This window comes from Coniosporium apollinis (assembly GCF_000281105.1).
Source record: "Coniosporium apollinis CBS 100218 chromosome Unknown supercont1.2, whole genome shotgun sequence".
NCBI classification, from domain to species: Eukaryota; Fungi; Ascomycota; class Dothideomycetes; genus Coniosporium; species Coniosporium apollinis.
The window spans coordinates 535,971-562,476 of NW_006913264.1; the positions used below are offsets into that span (position 1 = coordinate 535,971).

Consider the following 26,506-nt stretch of genomic DNA (forward strand, 5'->3'; position numbering starts at 1 on the left):
GTGTATCTTTTGATGTCTTTTTGCAAATCATGAGGCCTCAGAGCTCAGGAAGTCGAAACCTGGGGTAAACGCTGCAAGATTGCCTCAGGCGCACGCGGGTTGAGCACGGGCCGGATTTGCGGGCCGCATCTTCAGGAGCTTCCCGCAAAGCTTCTGACCTTATTAAAGACACCCACTTCCTCAGCCCATATCGGTCCTCTACTTGCGCAACATACAATCCCGCCTCAGCGCCCACTGCGCTATATCTCCCTCCACAACTCCCGACCCGAACTCTACAGAAACCTGCCGCTACTTCAACCTCAGACGTCACCTGGGCCAGGCAGCGATCACCAAGCAGCAAGCAGCCCCAGAGCACGGTATCTGGCTGGCTTGACTGGCAACACATGAGGAGCACCGATGCGCTCTGCCACACCAGACATACGCGCGCGACGTCCATGTCGATCGGATGCACCCGCTGAATCCATTCCTACGGGCCTTCTTTCGAAGCACACTTCCTGCGCAGTGCGCCCCCGTACAGCACCATGTAAGCTCCGGTCCTATCAGCAAGTAGTAGATGCATAAGGTACTGACCCTTTTTGTCTCGCAGATCCTTCTGGTTCCGACCACCGAGTTCTTACTCAACTCCCGCGATCGCGACACCAACGCAGCTTACGCCGATCTCGCGGGCTCCGAGGACTTTCTTGCCAGCCATGTCCTTCGGGTGCCCGGCGGCATTGGGCCGTCGACGCGAGGGAAAGATGGCGCCTTCCGAGATAACAGAGGGAAGGCAAAGCAGTATACCACAGCAAATGGCCGAACGGTGATCATCAAGGATACGTTCGTGTACAGCAACAAGGGTAAGAGTTAGGCTAAAGTGTTTCGTTTGTTGAGCCATACTCACGCCCGCAGGTTTCAAGAGCTTGAATCAAGCGCAGCTGGTGAACGATGCTATCTTCTACCCTGATACGTTCGATGCGCAGCCATGGCTGGTCTACTACATTACCAAGCCATTGATCGGATCACCCGAGCCCGTGCTCATCAAACCCGCCACACTCGAGCCAGCGAAACCAGCAGTGCAGGACGCCTCTACAAGCATTGCGAATGGTTCTGCTTCAAATGTACCGCGAAAGAAAGAAGTCAAGTCCTTCGGGGAACTCCTGAACCACTTCCCGATGATCGCGAGACAAATGCAGCCCGGGCTGGAGCGCCTCTTCAAGGAGTTTGGGCGTGAAGTGGAGAAGCCGCTCCCGGCACTTCCACCAGCGCCGCAATCCACCAATTCGTTGCGCCGGAGTTCGATGTCCTCGTCAACGGAGAGCCTTTCATTGTCTCTGCATAGCAGCCTGTCCAATGGCGCGCACATACACTTTTCTGCTCTGGAGCTTGACGAGAATGAGGACTTCATGAGACGGTCCTTGGAGACTGCTGTAACCGGCGCCATAGATCTGTTCCAGGAAGTGGACAAGCAGCAGCTGTCTTTACTGGGTGCCACGACTGACCTTACCGGGCCGATTGTTGAACGTATGATTGAGCGCTATGTCACGGAGCAAGTACACGACTCCGTTCTCTTTCCGAAAATCCGGACGATTCGTCGTGTTGAGGACATGGAGTTGGACTCGAACATCCGGCAAATGGTTGATGTGGATATTGCGCAAGTCGGCATATCGATCGATAACAATTCGCAAGTCAAGCGAGAGCTTACGGTCCGTGTTTCAAAGGGTGTAGAAGCATTTAAGAAGATGGGTGTAGCGGGCAGTCCTCAGGAGATGATGGACGTGCTTGTTGCAACTCAGAAGGCGATCACGATGCCACAACCAAGCGAAGAGGGCGGGAAAGTGGCTTTGGCCAACGGGATGGTAGGCCCGACCTCCGAAAAGAAGAGTACGAGCCTCACCATCAACGCCGACACTTTGGTCTCCTTACTACTTGTCGTCGTCATTCGATCATCCGTGCGGCATCTTAAGGCTCGATTGTCATACATGAAGCACTTCATATTCGTCGAAGATGTCGAAAGCGGAGAGATGGGCTACGCCCTGAGTACTTACGAAGCTGTACTGTCATATCTATCAAGTGATCCCGGTGGGCTCAGGAGAGCGAGCCGGAGAAACAGGAAGCTGTGGCAAGCGACGAGGAGTGGAGATATTGCCGAAATCCAAGCCGTGCTGGAGCCCAACCGTGCTTTCGACTATGCCAGTGGTCCCGTAGAAGATACAGAAGTGACGCCAAATGATGCGATGCTTGTGAACGGGATTACCGTAGAGCACACGGTGGACCACGAGTTCGTGAATGGTACGGTACGCAACGGAGACTTTGTAGGAGAAGGAAGTCGCCGAGCTTCAGTGCATATCGAGGAGCCACCGCCGACTGGAGATCTGGCCCACGTCTTCCCGTTCCAAAGAGCGCATACACCACCGCCGTCAGCAATCCCAAGGCCCAAGATAAAAAAGCGGGTATCAATGCAGAGTCGAAGTACTTCGAGCTCGTCCGGCTATTCGATGAGATCCCGGGCAAATACAGTCGACTCGCGAGGCAGCGGTATTGAAGGCGATACCTCGATCGAGAGGCTATCCAGAACGCACAGTTCCGGCGGCGAGTCCGTGCTCATGATGGCCGTTGAAAGCGGGCAGCAAAAGTCGCTGCAGTATCTGTTGAGTTTGGCCCAGTACTATCCGCTCGAAGTCGTCCTTGAGGACTGTGATAATGACGGTACGACTCTGTTGAGCACAGCTATCCAGTTGGGTCATACAAATATTGTTGATATACTTCTCGACTTCATCGCGGATCATGCAGAGGGCGACGAGGTCATCAAGGCCTATGTGTCGCGTCAGGATAACAAAGGCCGGTGCGCAGCGCATTACCTCTTCAATCAGCCTCGCTTGATAGCAAGGATAGGACACTTTTTACCATGGCGGTTGAAGGACAAGAACGGCCAGACACCGCTATTTGCGCTGTGCAGATCGTACGATCATGAAGAGTACCGCTCAATGATCGACACAGCACTGACTGCCGCCACCGAAAGTCAAGCGGACGGGGAGCCACTTCACCTGGATGACCACATCGACGGTAAAGGCAACACGTTGCTGCACATCGTCAACGATCCTCAAATAGCAGCGAGGCTGCTTTATCGCTGTGATGCTAACAGCAATGCCGCGAATGATAAGCACTTCACGCCCCTCATGGTTGCCAGCAAATATGGACGGACAGATCTTGTTCGTGTGATGTTTGGCGACGCTAGGGTGGACCTGCATGCGAAGGACCTTCGGGGACTTACGGCGGTGGAGTTGGCCAAGGATGACGAGGTTCGGAATCGGATCGACGACCTTGTGCTGCTCTCCAACGTACCAGCTGCCGACGGACGTATCACCACTGTTGTGCGGTCTTTCTTTGTCGAGGATGGCACCATCAGGCTTGTAATAAAGTCTGGGGCACCAAATGACAACTCTACGATTACGGTTACGACATGTCGAAGATCTTTGACGGACTTCGAAAATCTGGCTAAGCTGTTGGCTATGGAGCAGCCAGCATCTTGGCTGCCATCAGTTGCAAATTTCCCTTCACCATTCCTCATACCGTCCAAGCCGTCACGAGTAGTGCTGCGCGATATCCAGGTGAAGCTTGACGGCTTCTTGAAGAACTTGCTCTCGCACTCGACCTTCTCGACCCACGAGATGGTCTGGGAGTTCTTTCTGGTGCCCGAAATCGAGCACACCATGCTCGCGGAGCGCAGCCGAAAGAAAGCCGAAGCGCGGGTCGAAAGAGTCAAAGACGAGTACGACCCCATCTCCGACGTCCGCGAAGTCGAGCTATTCGTCCAACACGCGCGCGAATCCGTCCGCAGCCTACACCACGCGACGCGCAGCGTGATCCGGCGCGTCAATCGGCTGCGCTTCGCGCACTCCGACTTCTACGACGCCACGACCATGGCCTCCTCCGCCATCTCTACTCTCACCTTCCTGCCGCAATCCCACATCACGGCCCTCGACCGTTACGTCAAGACTCTCGCCCAGCCGGAATTCCCCCCGCTGGCAGCCTTCTACTACAATATCCACGCCATCTTGACAACCGTGACCGCGATCCTGACAGCGCTCGCCCGCCCCGCCTCCCTCATCGGCTCCATGTCCGCATCCCAGAAAGCAATCGACAGACACAACCAGTCGCTCCGTCGCAGCGACCGCTGGCCGCTCGGCCTGCTCGATGACACGCGCCACCGCATGCAGCGCGACGCGGGGGACAAAGTGGATAAGGCGCAGCAGGAGCTCGAGAGCTTGGGAAAGGAGCTTAGGTATACGCAGCAGACTGTTGCGGGCGAGTTGGCGGCGTGGCAGGAGAGTAGGGTTAGGATGGGGAGGATGGCGTGTAGGGAGCTGGCGAGGAAGATGGTTGTGGTTGAGAGGGCGAGGTTGGAGGGCATGAGGAGGGCGGTTAGGGGGTTGGGGTTGGGGAGAAAGGATGGGACGCAACAGGATTCAAGCCGAGGGTCAAGCGGCTAGAAGGCATAGGTACAGGATTTGAGTACTGAGAAGGCGTTCGGGCCCCCTGCATCAAGCGTGTACGCCGAGATGTCTAATCCAAGGGTTGGTTAAACGGCATTCTTTGAATTTCTACGCTGTATCGACCTGCAATGCAGGTGGGGGTATCGGAAGTCTGTCCATCTGCAGAACAACGCGCTTCAAGCTGCATCGAAGAAAAGAAACGCGGTGTGAGCTTCTCAAACGGAGAGCCCAAATCACATGACCACTACAAAAAGCCCAACTCCCCCAAACAGGAGAGCCTTCCCGTATCCTGCCACAGCAACGCTCGCGCCGCCTTGTTGATCAAACAAAGTCCCGCCGTTGGTAACCTGCGGTCCCAGACTGCTAGTTGTTGTTCGTGCGCCCGTCGCCGTCAACGACGCAGACGCCGCAGCCCCTGAAGAGACAGGCACGGGGATGACAGAGCGCGTGACCAGCTGCGTGACAATCGAAGACGGACGCACTGCGACCGCTGTCGATGGCTCCGCGTCTACAGCAGCCGTCGATGACTTCTCGTCTACAACAACCGTCGACGACGCCTGCAGAGGGATACCCACAACATACGTCTGGCCCGCGCCATTCGTCGTCGTCTGCTTGACGTCCTCCTCATGCGACTGCGGTGTCTCGGTTGCTGCGGGACGTTCCTGGTTGCGCGCAGGCGTGGAGTGGGCTGCTGCGCTGACGGTGGGAGCCGCGGTAGCCGCGACTTCGCAGCTGCGGATCACGGACGCGGGGATTGGTTCTCCGAGGGCTTTGCAGGTGGCCGCGAGCGGGCGGAGGATGGCGCGGACGTCGAAGGACTCGGTGTCGCTGTCATCATCATCGTCGTCATTGTTGTGGCCGGGCTTGGCGCATTTGTCGCGCGCGCAGGTGATGGTTGCGGGGAGGAGGTTAAGGGTGCTGTGGGAGCAGATGCCTGGTGGTTATTAGTCAATGGAATAGGTTGTGTAAGGGCGAGATGAGAGGGCCTACATGACAGGTCCCACCAGCCTCTGCAATTGTAGTCGGCGGCGGCCTCGACGCAGTTGCGCCAGCACTTAGGGAAGTCGTTGATGGAAGTGCCGCTGGCGGCCGCTGCCAGCAGCGCGAAGGCGAGGGTAGTAAAATGAAGCATTTTCTGAGGCTGCTCAAGGGGCAATCGTTGCTAGCTGAGGGCAGAAGACTTTAAAGGAATGACTGAAGGAGTGACTGGATGATCTAGAGAGGACCGTAGACCTGCCTCGGCAGCGGGCAGTTCATGTGCGCAGTTGCATGTTTGGAGCAGCTCCCTATGATGTTTATGAAGGACAGCCCCAAGGGCGACCTTATATTGCGCAGGGTTGTTTCAGGTTTCACTTCCCCAGATGCTGGCGGAGAACCCCTGCACCTACCCGGCCGCCAATCTCCCGTAAGGCTGAATTGGCGGCGGATACATCCTCTCTGCAGCCCTGGATTCACTCACAGTATTATGTTAAGTCCCCTATGAATGCTCTCTGTCCGACGAAGACTCCCTGCGTGGGATTCTCCGAGCATTCGGCAAATTCAAGGGTATGGCCTGAAAATGATATGGGTAAGTGTCGTTCACGTGACGTCTCGGTCTCCCCGAGCAAACTTCTTCAGACGTCACATCATCCAGTGGAAATCTTTCCACAATCCAATCCCAGAGTCTATATAAGTGTCCTTCGTTTCCGAGTCATCTAATGCTCCGTACATTGCACCTGTACAATAGCATTTCGTAGGAGCTACATATGGCTGTATCCCTGATTGTGAAAGAGCTCGGATTGAAATACTATGGAAGCCGCAGGGCTTGCACTCGGCGTCCTCGGAGCGGTTGGCGTGTTGGGCCAGATGTTCGATGGTTGCATCAAAGGCTACCGAGTCTTCAGCACGGCCTCTAATCTCGGCCGCGACAGCGAGCGGCTAGTCTGCAAGATTCGGATCGAGGAGACGCGTCTCTGGGTCTGGGGCCGACAATGCGGTGTTGTCGAGGGGAAATTTGAAGCCCATCTCGCGGCCGGAACTTGGGGCCACGAAGGGCTGAAAGATCTGGCTACGGAGGTCCTGGCACAGCTGTTGCAGACCATCACTGACTGCAACAAGCTGCAGGAGAAGTACGGGCTCAAGGAGGAAACGCCTGGGAGTGTGGATAAGGAGGCGTATATGGCGTACAAAAAGTCTGCCGATATGAAGAGCTTCAAGACTGCCAAGATCAAGGATGAGTGGAGGCTTCGTGCGAGATGGGTCATTGCCGATAAAGAACAGTTTGAAAACTTCTTGAAAGATCTTCAGTACTTCAACGACAGTTTGGAGAAGCTATTCCCGCCAGGTCAGGTGACCACGCTTCAGAGAGCGTGGACAAGCGAGCTGTTGCAGTCTGCGGAGCGGAACACTGGAAGCCTGGAGCTTCTGGAGAACGCGTCGAGCGGGCGGTATCCTGGGCTTACCACCTTTGCCCAGCTCAAGCGGCTAAGAATCAATCTCGATGCAAAGGAGCCTTCGAAGAAGATCCTCTCGACTTCTGAGCTCAAGCAGCAGCAGTGGCGCATCAAGGTGCCTCCCGGCGAAGACTCTGTAGGCACGCGGGTACGGGCTGTATACCAACGGCCTCAGGACACACCGCCCTACTCGGAAGACGTACCTGTGCTCGTCGAGTGGATCCCCTACGACGCCATATCGGACCTCGATGCACGCCTCCACCTCTACCAGCGCGTGGACAACCTCTCACGAATGCTGCACTCCTGCTCATCACGCCATCCGGATCTCCACACGCTCGACAGCGCGGGCTACTTAGACGACACGCCCCACAGCCGCTACGGCATCATCTACCTCGGTCCTAGTCAATCAAGCGCAGCCCCGTCCACCATGCCACCATTCCACACCCTCTCAGCCGCAATCGAAAACCAAGGGAAACGGACCCCGGACCTCGAAGCGCGCTTCTCCCTCGCCCGCACCCTCGCCATCGCCCTCTGGTCCTTCCACTCCCTCGACTGGCTCCACAAGTCCTTCTGCAGCCACAACATCCTCTTCTTCTCATCGCCCTCAGATCCCTGCCCCCGCTCCGAGCACCACGACCTCAGCGCGCCCTACGTCGTCGGCTTCGACAGCTCGCGCCCCGACGGCCTGGCAGAAATGACGGCGGACCCGCGCTTCGCGCACGGCGAGGACCTGTACCGGCACCCGGACAGCCTGGGCGTGTGGCGGCAGAGCTACCGCAAGGCGTTCGACGTCTACAGCCTCGGCCTGGTGCTGCTCGAGATCGGGCTGTGGAACCCGAAGCAGAGCATCCGCAGCATGCACAAGCCGCGATACTCGCCCGCGGCGTTTAGGGAGAAGATTGTGCAGGGCGCGGTGCCGGCGCTGGGGTCCAAGACTGGGTCGGCGTACAGGAGGGTTGTGGAAAGGTGTTTGGGGTTTGGGGAGGAAGGCCTGAAGGAAGGGGAGGGGATGAATCCTAATCAGATGATGGAGTGGGTCGTGAGGACGTTGGAGAGTCTGAGGGTGTGAGTTGGTTGACCGTCCACGAGCTTCTTCCGATGGCTCTCGAGCGGGAGAGGCCCAAGCGCTCGCGAGCCTCCGATTATACTGGTTCATCAAAAGCTCCACAGGCACTGCTGTTGGCCCGCCAATGTCGAAGCCTGTGGTCCAGTGGCTTGGAGAGTTCCGAAACCAGACCCAAACTCACAGTCAGGGCCCACTCCAATAGGAGAGCTAGTTACCCATTCGCCGCCATCAACACAAGAAGCGTCCTCCGGTACCACTATCTCGCTCAAAAATCGCCGATTGCCTCATTCATCATGCGACGTCATATAAATCTAAGGAGGCGTCAATGAAGCATTCCGTCGGCGCACGGGAAGCCGGAACTCCCCAGCGGGCTGTTAGATCGGAAGATTTAGCGGCGAGATTAACCACTCGACCGGCGCCCCGATCCCTCTTTTATGTGCGCGGTTTCTTTTGAAGCGATGAAGCATAGGATCGGAAAAGTTAGCGAGGAGACGCGCGTCCGAATATTGAATATGATATCATGACGGCAGGTGTGCCGCTAGCTCAGGAACGCTCATATGGTCCCGTGATATGGGGAAGTACTACTGTTTCGAGTCGTGCGTTGTGCGTGTCGTTCAGAGGCCAAGACGACACCTGACATTGCACAATGCATTGGTAATTGAATTGTAGATGCTTTGATAGCGAAATATTTTGCTAAATCATACTGAGATAACTGTATTACCGCCGCACATGGGCACGCTAACTATGTGCAAGGAATCGTCGAGAAGCAATCCAAATGCTATGCAGAGAGATTTCGCTCAAACCGCCCCTCCCGTGCCCAGCCTGGCATGCCCCTTTCCCAATCATTGCTTCGTACCGTCGATGCATCCTCCCAGCATTCTTAGAGTAGAACAAGGAGAGAATGTCCAAACAATATCATGTCCCGTGATGTCTCCAACTTTCATCGCACATTAGGAGTAGATTGTGAGACGCTTAAAGCATGGCAACAGCGACACCAGCAGCGGCGATGAGGCCGAAGAGGCTGCTGACGCCCATGCCGCTGGCACCACCCAAGAAGGGTTGGGGGGTAGCGGTGGCGGAGGCATTGCCAACGGAGGTGGCAATCGGCTGGCCGTCGGATCGGACGGGCACAACTGAGGCGGCAGACGAGGCGATCGGCTGGCCGTCAGAGCGCACCGGTACGACGGACGCAGCGGAGGAAGCGATGGGCTGACCGTCGCTGCGGACGGGGACGACCGAGGCAGCAGAGGTCGCGATCGGCTGGCCGTCCGAGCGGACTGGCACAACCGAAGCAGCGGATGTAGCGATTGGCTGGCCGTCGCTACGGACCGGGACAGCGGACCCGGCGGAGGAGACGATGGGTTGGCCGTCCGAGCGGACAGGGGCAACGTCGGCAGCGGAGGAAGCAATCGGCTGACCATCCGAGCGGACAGGGGCTACGTCGGCAGCGGAGGAAGCAATGGGCTGGCCATCGCTGCGGACCGGAGCGACCGAGGCGGCGGACGTGGCGATCGGCTGGCCATCAGAGCGAACTGGGGCACCAGATGTAGCCACGGGCTGGCCGTCAGGGCGGACAGAGGCACCGGTGGAAGCAGCAGGCTGGCCATCGGCGCTCTGGGTAGCGGAGCCGCTGCCGCTGTCAACGGCGACGATGTAAATGGGCGAGCAGGTGTCAGCCCAGTTGCGGTCGTAGAGGTTGTAGAAGTCGCCGCTGTCGCAGCCGTAGAAGACGGCGGAGCCGCCGAGGGCTAGGCTGCCGTTCTCGCAGACGGAGAAGCCAGCGGTGTAGATGGCGCCTGCCTGGGGCGGGGCGTCATACTGCCACTGGAAGTTCGAGGCAATGTAGCCGGTGCGGCCTTGCTGGTCGGTCAGAATACCGTCCTCGAGACTGAGGGTGAGTACGGTATCGGCCGGGCCGCCAGATTCTTGGCGCTGTGATCTTTATTAATTTTGTCGAAGCTGCAGATGTAGCGGGTAATCTTACCTTGACCTTGTTGGCAGTTGTGGCATTGACAACGGTGACCTGGAATTCACCAGGGTCTGCAGGCATGTTAGCCGACGATCCTCAAATGCGAGCTTCGCGAACAACGGGCACTGACAGGATACTTGGCAGCCAGCCGGGGCAGACGCCTCAGGAGCGATCTCCTCGGTGACGCCCTGGGGAAAAGGCGAAGCAGCCGCAGCCGCAGCGAGGGCGAGGACAGCGAGGGAGTACTGCATCTTGATTACGAGATTAAGTGTAGTGTAACGATATGTGGTATTGGTGATCTGTTCGATGCCGAGAGCTCGAGCGATAGTTGTTGATTCTCAAGAGCGAAAGTAGTGGAATGCAGTTCGGAAAGCAGCTGCAAAGCGAAGGTGAAATAGTACAACGCGACAGAGAGGAGGCAGGAATCGGAGGCTGGCGAGGTTGGAAGTGAATCAAATAGGCTGCTCTCCCCTTCACCGTGTCGACGCAGACCTTGCACAGCTGGATGAGCCGTTCACACGCTAGCGCACAGCACCCCCTCCATTGCACGACGACATTTCAGCCTCCACCCCGCAAACAACGCTTCCCAACACGCATTGCCACCAATAATGCCTAAGCTTTCAGAGGGGCGGGTGGACGATGCCGTGGCGCTATCGCCAAGTGAGAGCCAATCGAAAGGAAGGGTGGAGGCAGGGAGAACGAGATCAAGACGCAGCGACTTCCGTGAATAGAACAGTGCCGAGCTCCACCAAGCGAGCCATACCGAACATTGCAGGAAATCGCCACGAACATACGTAACCCACCGGTAGCTAAAGGCCAGAGATCAGGCTCACCTCGGAAGCTCGCCGTTCAGAGAGCCATGGTTCCTGCCATAGCTCCTGCCATGGTGAAGGCCCGTTCGCTATGATGACGGTGGCAGGTACGCCGGCCACAAACAACGTGAGGCAGGTTTGAGACATGTTGCCGCGGCGCCAGGACAGGAATGCCATGCTCGTCATCGACGCTGCGGGCCCCTCAACCTCTGAGCTGCCGCTTGGACTCGGTGCAACTGGCGCTCCAGCCGGACAAAAAGAGGATCTTCGCGCCTGAACGGATGGCCGGACTTCCTCAACGCATTAGCGTCGTTGACCAGACTCCAGATCCTGCAGGGAAATGGCCTCACACAGGCAAGCTGAGATGCACTTGAAAGGAGCCAACGAAAGCTGTGCCGGCAGTCTAACCAGCTTGGTTGCCTTGGAGAACTCTCAGCGTCTCTGAAACGACGGTGATCAACAACTGCGTGGCCGTGAGAGGAGGTTGGACGTTCGGACAGGCTGCCTCGCATCGCCCATCCCTGGCCTATGAGATCCTCCGGCCCGTCACCACCGTCAGCATCGGGACTAGCGTGAGATAGCGATCTCGCAGCAACTCCCAAGCAATGCCCGCTGCATGCACAACTGGGCAGGCAAGAAAAACCTTAGCCGCTCCTTCGGTTACCCAGAAAGGATGCAGCTGGAGGTCAGCCGGCGAGATGCCCGTCATGTGCAGTCGCTTCTGACAAGGGTCGCGGACGGGGATAAGCCTGTCCAGCATGCGAAAATGGGCCTGCCGGGGACCGTGAGCAACCGCCGGCCTCGCAAATCGCGGCACAGTCGCCTCACTCGAGACTGGCCTTGGAGGTGGTCAACATACAGGGCATAAATCTTGATTCGGTGTTCCGAGTACCTAGAGACTACTCGTCACGGCATGCGTGCAATATCAGAAGTAGCACCAGCTGACCGCGTCGCGTAGGTTAAGCGGATGTCACCAGGACAAAAACCGTCTGCAACGTGGTGACGTTGAAAGATGCAAGTCTCTAGCTGCAGTGGGACTAAGGGACTGTGGATATCAATTATGTACATGTACATCGATGCGGCTACCAAGACTGCAGCAACGTGGGGTATCTGTGTCACCGTGGCTGTCGCAGAGCTTGGTTTGCTGCATGCTCGTAACCCGGAAAACGCTCTCTCCAACCTGTGAGATACCTGGATCGGAACAGGGTCCACCAACATTGAGACGCCAAAACGCCATGCTTTTCAGTGACCAAAATCAAGATGTAAACAAATCCTGCGCTGAACGCTGAATCGAGGTAGTGAGTGCTTCGCAATACAAAAACAAGGCCCGGACGTCCAGGTGACCGTTTTCGAAACACGAGCGGTGATCACTCGCTTTCTTCTTCAGGCTTGGCCGTTGGTGCAAAGGCGCTCCTCTGTCGGATCTTACCCCCCTTCAGGTAGAACCACACAGGCACAGGCACGAGAACGGCAGCGAGACAGCCGAGCAACGTGCCCGCCCAGTTGACGCCAAGGCCTTGGAACATCTGTCTGGCGAACAATGGAAAGGCAGCCCCGCAGAGCGAGCGCAAGAACGTATTTGCTGCGATGGCAGAGGCCGCGAACTGTATCGAATCGTTAGCCAGATGTGCAGAAGGAAGAAGCTCCGGCGTGTACGTACCATCAGGTAGGCGTCTACCAAGTAGTTGAGAGCTTGCAAAAAGATCGACAGAAGTCCAAAACCGGTCAGGAGACCGCTGAGCGTTGGAACAATCCAGTGCACGTCTGCTCTGTAGCCGCTCCACGAAAACCAGAACAAGCCTGCGGCGAAAGCAGCGCCCCCAATGATGACCTCAGGAAGTCGCCATTCTGGGACCGGCACGTCGTTGTTCGCCGCCAGCTTGCGCTGATAACCCGGCTGCCGGAGGACGATGAACAAGCCTGCAAGCAGCTGACCGATGATCATACCAAAGAACGGAAGGCCGCCAACACCTAGGTTCATGCCGTGAATCCCTTGGAACACGATCGGGTACGCGGTCAGGAAGAGGTAGAGAAGACCGTAGATGAAAGCCATATACACGCTGAGCAGGAAGACGATGGGCTCAGTGAAGAGCAGACGAAGTGGCCGACTCAAGTTCTTCTCCAGGAGTTCGCGTAGGTCGATTTCGATTTCCTCTTGCTTCGCGTGGATGCCCCAATTCTTCGTTCGTCGACGGAGTTCCGCTGCTTTCTCGACCAGGATGATTGGAGGATAGGTCTCCCTCAAGAACAGTGTGTCGACGCCGAAGGCAAGGAATCCCATGATCGCGACGATATATTCGGTCCATCTCCAACCGAGATCAGACATGACGATAAAGCCGCCGATGAAAGGTGCCAACAGCGGACCGCTAAAGACCGTCATGGAGAACAGTGTGATCGCAATACCCCTGGTACGATTATCGAACATGTCCGAGAAAACGGCCGCAACAACGGTCAAGGGGCAGGCGCCGAAGAAGCCGCTGAAGAACCGGCAGAGCAGCACTGTCTGAATGTCCTTGCCGACGGCTACCCCTATAGAGAATATGGAGAAGCCGAACATTGCGATGATCAACGGCTTCCTACGGCCATACAGCTCAGATCCAGGTGCCCAAATCAATGGTCCAGTGGCGAAGCCCAATACATAAAGCGATACTCCGAGTGTGCCTACGTTGGTGGACACCCCGAACACGGTTGCGATGGTTTGTGTGGCGGCGGAAAAGATACTGCTGCCGAATGCTGCGACAAGAGTGGTATACCCAAGCATAGCGGCAACTGCAAGCCTACGTCATTTCCTCGTCAGCTACTGCCATCTACCACCAGATGTTCTGCAAACTCACTTCTCTCTCAGCGGCCAATTCTGCGCGTGCATTGGATCATCATGGCCCGAAAACTCCACCACATATTCTTCTTGTGCAGGCAAGGACGGAGGATAGGGTTTGCCTGCTCCAAACGGCGGCAATGGCTTGTTCGACTTTCTTGACCGCGAGGTCAAATTCGCCCCAACTGTCTGACTGTGCTGACTTCGTTGTGTCTGTATACGGCTTAGAGCAGTAGGATGGCGGTCTAGTTCCGCAGCGCTTTCGTGAACCGTAGGTATCCTCGACATGCCAATCTCTTCTCGTACTACAGACGCTTCTGAAGAGGATGTCGAGGAAGAACCACTGGAGGTGGCGGTGACAGTTCGTTCTAGAGACTCGTGCCGGGCTGCGCGCTGGTTTTGGCCGTATGTAGGGAAACGGTCCGGGCTGGCATCTCGCTCAGCCTTCTCGATGTCGCGATCAAGGATGTCCATCATGTTGGCGTTGACTGCAAGAACTGCAAAGTGTGGAAGGGTTCTTTAAAGAGGCAATGGCTGGCGATAATGTGCTGTATATATTTTGAAGCAACCGTCTTTGCCGTAGCTCGGCTGGCAGCGGCAACTAATGGAGCTAAGAAAATCTCTTTTTATTAACCCAGGGCACAGCAAAGACCGGCCTTAAGGATAGATAGGATGTGCCAGTGTGTGTCTTGTTGGGGAAGAATCGGATATATCGGGACGCAAAAAAGCGATGAAACGAAGGCGACGCTGCTTCGCTGAAAAGAATCCTCTGGAGGTGTTTGCAAGCAATGACGTTATTGCCGAAGCTCCTGCCGTGAGATCCGCGCGCTTAGGGAGTTCAGCCTTGCCAATTGCCCAACGGTCGTCTCAATCTCGCTCTCGAGAAAGAGCGACCCTCCGAGATCTTTAATACTACTGCGTGGCCAGGTTCGTCTGCTGAGAGGAGCAAGGCGTATCGTTGCATCGAGCAGCCATGTGTCTTCCCTTCTGCGAATCAATTGACGCGACATTGCGCGCATCTGCAGTTGCAGAGTTGTAAGCCAGGGGCTGCTGCACAGTCAGCGACAATGGCTTTCCCGTCACACTGTAGGATGCATCCTTCGGCCGTATCCAGTGAGTTCGCACATGGCCCACGGGCCAGTGGCAAGGCGATTGAAGTCGTGAGTGCACGAAGGTCCAGAAGGTCCGCCAGACAAGAGGTATTGTACACGTCTCTGGTCACGTGACCGTTTCACATGCTATCATATACTTTGAGTCTGCTAATGTATGCACTTCAGTTCCACCATCAAAGGCGTCTTGATGACGATGAGATTGCTGAGCATCCGACTGCCGAAACAATAAAAATAACACTTTTGTGCTCATAGCATCCTCCACCATGCCCTTTAGTTAAGAGACTGGGCTTTCCAGAGATTCTGCAACGTCTGCTGTAGCCAGCGTCCGAATTCAGGGCCCGTATTCCCAAGCTATCCACGAGAAATTCCAACGCCAGACATGGCGAACAGTTCTACCAGCCGCCAGCTCAATGACTCAACAGATCTCTGACGCTCATTCCTCTGCCCCCGTTCGCTGAAGTCCAGATCCTGCGGTCACTGTTCAACATCAGAAGTGCACTGCTGGCTTCGTGATCGTCCTGATCCGGCTGCGGACGCAGCGCTGGAGAAGTCAAGGAGGTGAAGCTCGTTGAAGCATGGCTCGACTGCACGCTAAAAGCCGGAGAGCTTCGCGCAAACTGTCCAGAGGAGGTATAGGACAATGCATAAGAAAGCCTTCGGCGGTCCAGAGCCCCGAAGGTGGGTGATGTGTTCGATGGTGTTGGGCCATAGGGAGAGTAGTGGATGCCTGGGGATGAGCTGCTGGTCTGGGTACCCGGCACGAACGCCGAAGCTGAAGTGCCAATGGTCTTTCGATTAGTGGATGGAGCGGAAGTCGGTGATGTTTCCTCTACCATCTCTTCGTCTTCGCTTCCACCCTCCTTGTCGTCCTCCTGCTCGTATTCGTCTCCGTCGCCTTTTCTATGGTCAAAAGACGGGTATGGCTCTGACACTGAATAGTTCGTGGATATGGAAGGCGGGTTGCGGGCCTGATGGGAAGCCTTGAGGTCGGACACGCACTTCTCCAAGTAGCGCATATAGTCAATGCTTGCCTACAAAGTCTATGAGCATCACGTGCTCCAGTCGAAGTCACAATATCATGAAGCTTATCCGCACCTGTAGTATGGAAAGCTTGTGCATATCCTGCCCCCTGCATGCCGGTATCATATCCTTCAGTACACCAAACTCCTCGTTCATCTTCGATCGTCTCCGCCGTTCAATCAGGCTATGAGCCGTCTTGCGCGCAATCTTCCTCCCAGCAGTAGTCGTGCCGTCTGCTTTCTTCCTCTTAGAGCCACCTGCTTTCGGAGCGGGTGTAGTGTTGTTCGCTTCGCCAGCTCCCGCTATGCTATCCACCTGCTCCGCCTCGTGGACCCGCGGCTTCATCGGTTTGAACTGCCTCGACCTTGTCGGTGGAGGAGGGAGATCACAAGCCTCGGCGCTGACAGGATGTTGCGCAATTTTTGCTCGCTTCCTTGGCAATGCAGACGGTTCTCTTGCACTGGCCTTTCTCATTCCTGCTGACGAAGGAGGTGACACGGGCCGGTAGGAGGAGTCGGAGCCGTTGGATGCTGCGCTTGACGGACTGGCACTGCCATTGCTAGCCGTAATGGCGGCCGGCGGCAGCGCGAACGACGGGTCCAAGTGCGTGGCTAGCACGTCTGCCTTTCCAGAAATATCGGTTGAGGACGCTGGCGTGGGGAGGAAGGTTCGGCGTGACATGGCGGCGGAGTACCGTGATGGACAGAAGAGGGAAGCAGGTCTCAAGTGATGGGTGCCGGTGTTGTAAAGCGGCAATCTGGCTGAGCAGGAGCCCGAAAGGTTAAAGGCTGAAGAGAGGGCATGGTCAACGGGGCACTTGGTGGGCAGATATGAGGGTCTGCCTCAGAGCTGGTGTCGCGTGCGTGCTCCGGTCGATTGGTGAGGGTGCGAGCTCAGAATGCGCAGGATTAAGGCCCCGTGTCGATTTGCGCGCTCCCATTGGCGGAATAGAGCATCTCAAAAAATCCCTTGCCAAGGCCGCGCTGGGCACTGCGCTGATAGCGTGCTCCCCGCGCGTTCGTTGAAGCAATGCCGGGCGGAGATGTGACGCCGTCCGCACGAGCACCGATGCACAACTGTCGCTGGCTGGGTTTGAAGACCCTTCCGGTGAAGCAGCCATCCTTCATCGGATCAGCTGAGCGCAGGTGAGTGCAGCAGGTGAGCCAATTGCGAGAAGCGTACAGGAGCCGGGGGAGAGAGGGTTGTGGACTGATCTTCTCTGGTCATCTCCGGGGGTTGTATGTATGTGAGTTGCAACGAGAGGCGTCCTGGAGGCTCGTCCTCTTTCGAGCACATCAAAGTTCTTTCTCTCACACGATCGTCGCGTCCTTGCAAGCTCTCTATCACCGCATTGAGTCCCATCTGAGGCGCGTCTCGCTCCGGCCCATCAGCTGCCGGTTTATCTCGAGGTACGAGAACAGACCTGCGGGGCTCCATGTGCACCCTTACAAGCATGAGCTAACACGTCTGGTTGAAGTCTCGAAAAGTAGAGTCCGTCTCCACTGGCTGTCAACGAAAGTACGATACTCTTCCTTGCTCTAAGTAGGCATCTTAGTAAAATATCCAGCTCCACGTTGACGCTCCTACACTGCCGAAGGCCTTGAAGCTTTGGAGTCGGCATAGCTTCATGGTAGCTGGTAGCAAAGGTGACCATGCGTCCAGTCTTCGCAAGTGATCGGTGCTCCTAAGTGAACCATTGTACTGACGTCGTCAAAGCTCACAGAGTGCGGAGGGGACCGTATGATGGTTCTCCCGAGGTTACTGTGCTGTCACTTGACGTTGATACCGAGTAACTTTATGTAAATGGACGGGTGAGGTCGGGAGATGGCGGCCAGGAGAGAAAGAGCGGCCCGCATGGCCGATTGCGCATTGGCCAAGGATAAAAACAAACCCCACCTTCCGTCACCCAACAACCCCTCCTTCAGCTTCAAAAACCCCAATCAGTCATACAAAGCATTGAGTATCAACAACCACACGTCACGCATCAACAATTACAGCTCGAACCTCAACTCACAATGGGTGTCAAAGATGTTCTGTCTCGCAAGGAGGGCGTCATCGTCGGCGACGATGTCAAGGCCCTCTTCAAATACGCACAGGAGAACAACTTCGCCATGCCCGCCATCAACGTCACCTCCTCCTCCACGGTTGTTGCGGCATTAGAGGCAGCGAGGGACAATAAGGCACCGGTCATCCTCCAGATGTCGCAGGGCGGTGCGGCGTACTTCTGCGGAAAGGGCGTTTCGAACACCGACCAAGCCGCCTCGATAGCTGGAGCCGTTGCTGGTGCACACTACATCCGGTCGGTTGCGCCGGCCTACGGAATTCCTGTCGTCCTGCACACCGACCACTGTGCGAAGAAGCTCCTTCCCTGGCTGGACGGCATGATGGACGCCGATGAGAAGTACTTCGAGCAGCACGGCGAACCCCTCTTCTCCTCCCACATGATCGACCTTTCGGAGGAGGAGGTAGACTACAACATCAAGACCACGGCTTCGTATCTGAAGCGTGCCGCGCCCATGAAGCAATGGCTTGAGATGGAGATCGGTATCACCGGTGGTGAGGAGGATGGCGTCAACAACGAAGGTGAGTGGCATACACTTAGGGGACCAAATCTTACCGCGCTTCATGACCGCGATATGCATACAAGACCCTGGTTCCTCGTTGAACTCTCAACTGACTGTGATGACAGATGTCGACAACAACTCGCTCTACACCCAGCCAGAGGACATCTGGGAGATCCAGAAGACGCTCCAGGTAAAGCAATGAAATCAAATTTGTATCCCTCGATCGAGCATAGCTGATCCACGTGACTCGCACCAGGACATCAGCCCCTACTTCTCAATCGCTGCCGGCTTCGGCAACGTGCATGGCGTCTACAAGCCGGGTAACGTGAAATTGCACCCCGAGCTCCTCCAGAAGCACCAGAACTACGTGGCAGAGAAGATGGGCAGCAAGGACCCCAAGCCTGTCTTCCTCGTCTTCCACGGAGGCTCGGGCTCGTCAAAGAAGGAGTACACAGACGCCATCTCCTACGGTGTCTGCAAAGTCAACCTCGATACCGATCTCCAGTTCGCGTATCTCGAGGGTATCCGTGACTACGTCTTGAACAAGAAGGATTACCTCATGACCCAGGTCGGAAACCCAGAGGGCGAGGATAAGCCCAACAAGGTAGGTCCTCATAATGTCAATAACTATCTGAGTAGGCGGCTAATTTTCTGCACTAGAAATACTACGATCCTCGCGTCTGGGTCCGTGAGGGCGAGAAGACGATGAGCAAGCGCGTAGCGGTTGCCCTGAAGGACTTCAACACTGCGAACCAGATCTAAGCCGACTTCTCCAGCGCTCACCTGTCCATCGCAGTGCTTCAATAGGTGTAAGATTGGGACTCCGAACCGCTACGTCGATTCTAGGCGCAAGCTTCCAAGGGGACTGTTGTAGTTGGCTACAGCAGACTGCAAGCCCGTTACTTGATTCCGTGGCGAGACTGCTACTCTGATAGGTAGATAGCTGTCCACAATGCATATACCGAATCTGTCCCCTATCTTGCAGGTTGATGAACGAGATCCCCGTATACTGGCTGGTGTGTTCGAGCCGCTTCGGAGAGCACGAACTCGGAATTATCAGCCGGATCATGACATCTCCGCAGTACAAGCCATTCCGCCTCCTTTCACAACCTGCATTGTAGTCCCGATTCTTGGTCCTCCAAATCGAATGAGACCTTTGTATTTGCACCAATGAGGATACAGTGAAAGGTATTCCTGCCTCACTCGTTTAGCTCTCCAATCATTTCAAGTCTCCATATGTCCAGTCTCTTAACATGACCGCCATACTCACAGCTGCCAGGGAGGCGATATCAAGCGGTCGCAAGCTTGTTACATAGTTTGCGAACGTCGCTGCCCCATCGTAATCTTATGTGGAATGGATAAACAGGCACAGATCTCAGGAATAACAGAGCCTAGTGATATCCACTTCGCAGGCCGAAATATCGCATCTAAGGCTCACAGTGCAACAGCACTGACACGAGTATGTCAATCACGCGAAACAGGTACAAGCCAACAAAAGCAAGACGATGTTGTCCAACTGCTATGCGACACTCCTTCCAAGGCACCCAGCATCGCAATACTATTGCCAAAGCCTACATGTTCCATCCGCCCCCGCACTCACACACCACGGCTGCTTCGGATGCCAATCAACATCCAACACTCCCAACTCCTTCCTGACCTGATGGCCCCTCAACACCTTCAGCGGCACAATCGTGGCATTCTCCATCAGATCCCCCACAACCTTCCCATGGAAGATCTGCAAGCTCCCATCGTCGCTCGCGTCCGCGAACAGCGGCAGCCCGCCCTGATGGAACCGCACGGCGCGGATGGCCTTCTTGTGGTACCTCAGCGTCTTGTACGGCCTCGTTGACAGATCAAGATCATGCCACAGGAGCCTACGGTCGTAGGAGCCAACAATAAGGTTATCGCCCCCGGGGTGGATATCGAACGACGAGATCCACTTCGCGCCCGGCTGCAGGATCTTCAGGAGTTCCCGCCTCGCGAGGTCGTAGCTGCGGATGGTGCGCTGGGTCGCGACGAAGAAGATTGGTTTCGACGGGTGGAACTGCGCAGACTGGGCGAGGCCTTTGAGGCGCCGGAAGGGGAGTTGGGTCAGGTGTTTCGAGAGCGTGTGGATGGCGATGGCGCTGCTTTGGCCTTGGGGGGAAACGGTGGAGAAGTACTCGCCGCGGCGGTGCCAATTGATTACTTTGACGGTTGAGCGGACGGTTATTTTTACAAGAACGCCCTTCTCTTCGAGCTGGGGTCCGGGTCGGGTCCATTTGGCGGCAGCTTCTTTCTTCGCCGGCCCATTCGTTGCGGAGGCTCCGTTGGTGGCTGCGTAGCCCCATCCAGCGTCCAGCACGTCGCGAGAGCTTCGCTCTACATCGGGTTTTCCGGCGATGGGAGGGGAAACTAGGAAGATGTTCTCGCCAGAAGCGGCTGCGAGGATGAACGCTTCCGTTCCGGGCCTCCATCTCACAACGTTGACCGCCTCATCTCCTGAAAACTTCACACTCCAGTTTTGCCGCCCTGTTCGAAGTTGCCACAGCCGAACCGTGCCGTCGTCACCGCCCGTTGCCAGATACTCCCCACTGGGATCGATAGCGAGACTCCTGACACGACCCTCATGGCCCCTGAACACCACAGAGCAGGCGGTAGGAAAGGGCCGCAACTCATCTGGACTAGGCAGTTTTGGTAACAGTGACTCCGGATCGATGTTGAGCTTGCTCCTTCGCACACGAGGGGCCAGGTATAAGTCTAAACACCTTTCGAACTTCTCTTTCACGAACTTGTCGTACCCGGGCACCTTTCGCAGCGCGTCATGATCCCTTGATAAATACTCCCTATCGCGGTCTTCCTCGTCTGTGTTCTCCCAAGCAGCCCTCTCTGCCTTATCCGGAAGGTACTCTGGCGGCGGGTGGTAACTCTCGTCGTGTACGGGTGGCGGCAATTTAGGCGCGGGTACATGCATTACATGATCAGGTCGCGGCGCTTCGTCTGCCCAGAGATCGTATCGTTTGACCTTTGGGTCCTCATCTTCGGTCTCCTCGGGGGGTCTGTAGGGTTTTATCCTCCCTTCTTTGATAGCCTTGACGATCTTCATCACCCTCTTAGCCTCATGCTTCGAAGGCACAAATCTTCGCTTCGGCTCCGGTGCAGCACTCAACGGCATGATCTCCGTCTTGCTCGTGAAGTATTCGACCATGTCGGGGTACGGATCGTAGCCTTCCTCCGGTACCTCGTTCCGGGTGAGCTTCTTGAGCACTTCCAGTTCTTCTCGGCTTAGCTCAAGCGGCTTGCCTGTCGCTGGGTCTGTGAGACCTGTCCATCCCTGGGGTACTTCTATGCTGTCTAGGAGTGCATCGAGCGCTTCGCCCTTTGCTGGTCGCATGATCTTCTTCCCGTTGATGTCGTAGCCGATGTGAGGATAGGAGTCGTAGAAAGAGAGAGGAATTTCACCGATGGTGTTGACAGTTGCTGGCGCGTCTGAATCGTCTGATTCGTAACCGGGCTCGATCTCCTGATACAGGTAGCGCGGATTACCGTTCGCGTCGGTCGTGACTGTGTAGTTCGGCTTGAGATCCTCTATGTCGTCTTGTGTATTGGTCTCCCCTAATGCTCCTGTGGCAGCTTGTGGCAATTCTGCGCCATTGACTTTTACGAGTCTTCCGTTCGCGCCCTTGGGGCTCTCCACATCTGCGGTCTTGAGATTCCTGATCTGTTCCCGGATATCCTCTTCCCCATACTCAGATGGTATCTCATCACTCTCTAGCTCTTCCTCGCCATCCATCTCGTCTTCACTCCCCTCGTCCTCTTCTTCTCCGTCCTCCTCCTCGTCGTCGCTGTCATCAAACTCTTCACCGTCGTCGCTTTGCGAGAGTATCCCGCCGAGTAGAGCGTCGCCAAGCTCGTCGCTGTCATCCCGCACATCGGGAAGCGCTCGAGTTACAAGCTTGCGCTTCCTGCTGCCGTTGAGCTGCGACATTGTTGCTGTTACGCCTCAGTCGCTGCGCTGCTTGGATGGAAGTTCACGAACTTTTTTCGACCTTCCGAGGCTTATCTTATCGGACTAGCGCGCCTTGGCATCAGGCCGCACCTCCATTTTCTTGCACCGACTCCACACATGCCCTCGATCCCGCAGCGACACAACGACACGCACACCAACTTCAGCAACACTACCCGCCAACACTCATACCGCTTTGTTTCTCCCGTACCGGACAGCTCTACTCAACGGACCGACCGACCTAGCAAGACCGCTGTAAAACTCACTTCGCCGCTTGGCCTGACAATGGCCCGCGGAGGGAACACTCGCTCACCATCGCCCACAGGAAGCTCCTATTCCAGGCGCAGCCGACGAGACGATGATCGTCCTGCGCGAGACCGCCGCGACGATGTGAGGAGCTATCGACGACGGAGCAGATCACGGAGCCCCGATGTATGTCACTCCACTGTGGTTCATGCGGTAAAGGGCAAGGCTGATTTGAGGTTTTCGCAGCGCCGATACCGCGATCGCGACGCATACAGACGTGCGGACAGACCGGTAGACCGACGGGATGACAGGCGCGATGATCGTGACAATAGATCAAGCCGCAGGGACCGCTCTCGCGAGAGGCGACGGTCGAGGGAGAGGTCACCAGACAGAGAGCGGAGACGCCGCAGCAGAGACAGAGACTACCGGGACCGGCGAGACGATTCACGTGACCGCGACCGAGCGCGACGCGACGCCCCTCCTGACTCGAGGCCAAAACCACGACGGGAAGATAGTAGGGAGAGGAACCGGGATCGGGATCGGGCCACAAGCGTGAAAGCCGTGGAGGTAAGTTTCCATTTTCATGGTCAATCGAGTTGCAGGCTGACAATGCAGGCATCGAAACCGGCAACGCCAAGTAAGCAGTCCGAAGAGGAGAAGAAGAAAGTTGAGAGACTCGCCAAGCTCGAGGCATGGAAGGCCAAACAGGCTGCCGCGCTTGCGCAAAAACAGAAAGAATCCGAAGCTGCCGAAGGCAAAACCCTTCTTGACCAAATGGATAGGAAAGCTGCTGCATCTCCATCCGTTGCCTCGCCTATGTCGCCAACCGTAACAACACCGGCTCTTCCCAGCGGAAACGCTTCCCCAGCACCGTATGCCGGGAAGTTTGATCCCAAGGCTATTGCCAAAAAGGCCACCGGAAGCTCGACCAACGCAAATGCACTTGGCATTGATGTCTCGGTACCTGTTAATGTTAGACCCGCTACTACATCAACTTCGACTGCAGGTTTGCAAGCTGACAAAATCAAACCAGCCTTATCAAGCACCGCATCCAGTAAGTTGTCCTACCCTTTCAGTACATCATCAACGCCGCTTACACCAGTCGCAGCTGCCGCACCTCTCCGTCCGCTGAAGGCCCATGGTAACCTCAGTGGGTTCGGCCTGGTCAACAAAGCTCCGACAGACTCGGACAAGGGGGGACAGAAGAAGACACTGGATTTTGGAGACGAGGAGTCTACTAGGAAGAAACTAGAGAAGCTACCGACCCCTCCACTTGAGGATGGTATTCGTGATGATACTGCGCGGGCTAACGGTGCTGAAGAAGAAGAAGGCGAAGACGATGACGTTGACATGGCAGACGCTGGTACGGAGGAAGAGATCGCTGCAGCAGCTCGTGCCGCCGCGGAGCGGCGTGATGAACAGCTTGCTAATGACAGCCGGGCCGAGGCGCAGACCAATGGAGACGTTCACATGGAGGAGGCTTCTGCCGACATCCCCAATGGAGAGCCTATGGAGGAAGAAGAGGACGTGGACCCTCTTGATGCGTTCATGTCCGGACTGGGCGACCCTATCAAACCTACACGAGCTTCTGCCGGGTCTGGCGCATTGAAAGGCAAGGGCGCCATGCAGGAGCCCGAAGCGATGTTCGGCGACGAGGATGAGATGAAGACTCTCGAGAACAACCCTGACGATATCCTGGCAATGGCAAGCAAACGCAAGAAGAAGGATATTCCGACCATCAACCATGCCAAGATGAATTACGAGCCATTCAGGAAGAGCTTCTACAATGAGCCGACAGAGCTAGTGGACATGACGGAAGAGGAACTTGCGGACCTCCGGCTAGAACTCGACGGGATCAAAGTTCGTGGCGTCGATGTACCGAAGCCTATCCAGAAGTGGGCACAGTGTGGGCTCGGCGTACAGACATTGGATGTCATTCGAAAGCTCGGCTACCAGAACCCAACCTCCATTCAGGCTCAGGCCATCCCTGCCATCATGTCTGGCCGCGATGTCATTGGCGTTGCGAAGACTGGCTCAGGTAAGACGATTGCCTTCTTGCTTCCCATGTTCCGACACATCAAGGATCAGAGACCGCTTGATTCTTTGGACGGACCCATCGGCCTGATTATGACGCCTACGCGTGAGCTGGCTGTCCAAATTCATAAGGAGTGCAAGCCCTTCCTCAAGGCACTGAACCTCCGCGCCGTTTGCGCATATGGTGGCGCACCCATAAAGGACCAGATTGCAGAGCTCAAGCGAGGAGCAGAGATCGTCGTTTGCACCCCCGGACGTATCATTGATCTTCTCGCTGCTAACTCTGGGAGGGTGACAAATCTGCGGCGGGTCACCTATGTTGTGCTTGACGAGGCAGACCGCATGTTCGACATGGGGTTTGAGCCTCAGGTCATGAAGATCCTCGCCAATATTCGTCCTCAGCGCCAGACCGTACTCTTCTCGGCAACATTCCCTCGAAATATGGAAGCGCTAGCCCGCAAGACGCTCACCAAGCCCGTTGAGATCATAGTTGGCGGCCGTAGTGTAGTCGCACCAGAGATCACACAGTTGGTAGAGGTTCGGCTCGAGGACAAGAAATTCCACCGATTGCTGGAGTTGCTTGGTGAGCTGTACGACAAGGACGACGATGCTCGTACCCTTATCTTTGTCGATCGCCAGGAGGCAGCAGATCAATTGCTTGGAGAACTGATGCGGAAGAGTTACCAGTGCAGGTCTATCCATGGTGGCATCGATCAGATCGACCGTGACTCCGCTATTGACGACTTCAAGAAGGGAGAGTTCCCGATCATGATTGCAACATCAGTCGCTGCTCGCGGCTTGGATGTGAAGCAGCTCAAGCTGGTTGTCAACTACGACGCGCCGAACCATTTGGAAGATTACGTGCATCGTGCTGGTAGGACGGGCAGAGCAGGCAACACCGGTACCGCTGTCACATTCCTCACTCCAGAGCAAGAGAGGTACGCTGTTCATGTAGCCAAGGCACTAAGGCAGAGCGGCCAGGACGTGCCCGAGCCTGTGCAGAAGCTCGTCGACTCGTTCCAGGAGAAGGTCAAGGCCGGCAAGGAAAAGTTCAGTGGATCAGGCTTCGGTGGCAAGGGCCTGGAACGGCTCGATGCAGAGCGCGACGCTACTCGCAATAGAGAGCGGAAGACGTACAAGACGGGCGAAGGCGACGAAGAGGAAGAGAAGGAGGACAAGGAAGAAGACGACAAGATACTGGTCAAGGCCAAAGGCACTCCTGCTGCTGCCGCTCCTGAACCCAAAGCTCCTATCCCTGGCGTGCCCAAAGGCATCGATCTCGACAATTTCGTTGTGCACAAGACCGAGAAGCCGGACGTCAGCAACGACCCGCTGGCAAAGGCTCAGGCGGCCAAGGCAGCAATCGACAATCGCCTCTCACAGAAGGGTCAGCTACGGCTCGGGCAGCCCATCGACAACAAAGGTCCGGATGCTGGCGCGTTCCATGCTACGCTTGAGATCAATGACTTCCCACAGAAGGCTCGATGGGCTGTCACCAACAGGACAAACGTTGCTAAGATTCTTGATTCGACGGGAACGTCGATCACGACTAAGGGCAGCTATTACCCACCTGGCAAGGAAGTAGAACTGGGCAAAGAGCCGAAGCTGTATATCTTGGTTGAGGGCGACACTGAGAACGTCGTCACGAACGCCATGAGGGAGCTGTTGAGGCTGCTGAAGGATGGAACGATCGCGGCGGCAGACAGTGAAGCTCGCGCGCCGCAGGGACGGTACAGCGTCGTCTAAGATGCGGTTATCGCGCGCATAAGTAGCATAGCTGAGATTAGGCTCACGTTACAGACAGTCTGCCTCTGAGCGCTCTATGTACCCTGATCACACCGGTCGCAGTATTGACGTGAAATTGAGTCCCCTACCTTTCATCCAAATGCTGCCAACTCCAAAAAGCCCAAGCCCGCTCCATATGCCGACGCCAGACACCGCGCAAATCAGCAAACGCTGGACAGCTCGTGCTATCGGGT

General features: G+C 56.1%; 9 protein-coding genes across 9 annotated transcripts; 4 read left to right on the plus strand and 5 right to left on the minus strand.

Moving 5' to 3' along the window:
- Window positions 1-445: 445 nt before the first annotated feature.
- Window positions 446-4,469, plus strand: W97_00556 (uncharacterized protein; the record flags this gene model as incomplete). Its single annotated transcript, XM_007778469.1, has 3 exons — window positions 446-523; window positions 587-836; window positions 889-4,469. The coding sequence occupies 3 exons, from the start codon at window positions 446-448 to the stop codon at window positions 4,467-4,469; spliced, it is 3,909 nt and encodes a 1,302-aa protein (XP_007776659.1).
- A 236-nt stretch (window positions 4,470-4,705) lies between these two features.
- On the minus strand, window positions 4,706-5,604 carry W97_00557 (uncharacterized protein; the record flags this gene model as incomplete). Its single annotated transcript, XM_007778470.1, has 2 exons — window positions 4,706-5,406; window positions 5,463-5,604. The coding sequence occupies 2 exons, from the start codon at window positions 5,602-5,604 to the stop codon at window positions 4,706-4,708; spliced, it is 843 nt and encodes a 280-aa protein (XP_007776660.1).
- A 656-nt stretch (window positions 5,605-6,260) lies between these two features.
- W97_00558 (uncharacterized protein) lies at window positions 6,261-7,973 on the plus strand (the record flags this gene model as incomplete). Its single annotated transcript, XM_007778471.1, has 1 exon — window positions 6,261-7,973. One exon carries the CDS (start codon window positions 6,261-6,263, stop codon window positions 7,971-7,973), a length of 1,713 nt encoding a protein of 570 aa, XP_007776661.1.
- A 969-nt stretch (window positions 7,974-8,942) lies between these two features.
- On the minus strand, window positions 8,943-10,190 carry W97_00559 (uncharacterized protein; the record flags this gene model as incomplete). The annotated part of the gene is made up of 3 exons (XM_007778472.1): window positions 8,943-9,902; window positions 9,955-10,010; window positions 10,070-10,190. 3 exons carry the CDS (start codon window positions 10,188-10,190, stop codon window positions 8,943-8,945), a joined length of 1,137 nt encoding a protein of 378 aa, XP_007776662.1.
- Window positions 10,191-12,118: 1,928 nt separating this feature from the next.
- Window positions 12,119-14,040, minus strand: W97_00560 (MFS transporter, DHA1 family, multidrug resistance protein; the record flags this gene model as incomplete). Its single annotated transcript, XM_007778473.1, has 3 exons — window positions 12,119-12,355; window positions 12,412-13,528; window positions 13,586-14,040. 3 exons carry the CDS (start codon window positions 14,038-14,040, stop codon window positions 12,119-12,121), a joined length of 1,809 nt encoding a protein of 602 aa, XP_007776663.1.
- A 1,045-nt stretch (window positions 14,041-15,085) lies between these two features.
- W97_00561 (uncharacterized protein) lies at window positions 15,086-16,379 on the minus strand (the record flags this gene model as incomplete). The annotated part of the gene is made up of 2 exons (XM_007778474.1): window positions 15,086-15,709; window positions 15,774-16,379. 2 exons carry the CDS (start codon window positions 16,377-16,379, stop codon window positions 15,086-15,088), a joined length of 1,230 nt encoding a protein of 409 aa, XP_007776664.1.
- Window positions 16,380-17,713: 1,334 nt separating this feature from the next.
- On the plus strand, window positions 17,714-19,024 carry W97_00562 (fructose-bisphosphate aldolase; the record flags this gene model as incomplete). Its single annotated transcript, XM_007778475.1, has 4 exons — window positions 17,714-18,281; window positions 18,388-18,452; window positions 18,519-18,866; window positions 18,923-19,024. 4 exons carry the CDS (start codon window positions 17,714-17,716, stop codon window positions 19,022-19,024), a joined length of 1,083 nt encoding a protein of 360 aa, XP_007776665.1.
- Window positions 19,025-19,820: 796 nt separating this feature from the next.
- W97_00563 (ribosome biogenesis protein ERB1) lies at window positions 19,821-22,229 on the minus strand (the record flags this gene model as incomplete). The annotated part of the gene is made up of 1 exon (XM_007778476.1): window positions 19,821-22,229. One exon carries the CDS (start codon window positions 22,227-22,229, stop codon window positions 19,821-19,823), a length of 2,409 nt encoding a protein of 802 aa, XP_007776666.1.
- A 138-nt stretch (window positions 22,230-22,367) lies between these two features.
- On the plus strand, window positions 22,368-26,273 carry W97_00564 (uncharacterized protein; the record flags this gene model as incomplete). Its single annotated transcript, XM_007778477.1, has 4 exons — window positions 22,368-22,679; window positions 22,740-23,060; window positions 23,109-23,465; window positions 23,553-26,273. 4 exons carry the CDS (start codon window positions 22,368-22,370, stop codon window positions 26,271-26,273), a joined length of 3,711 nt encoding a protein of 1,236 aa, XP_007776667.1.
- Between the last annotated feature and the right edge of the window lie 233 nt (window positions 26,274-26,506).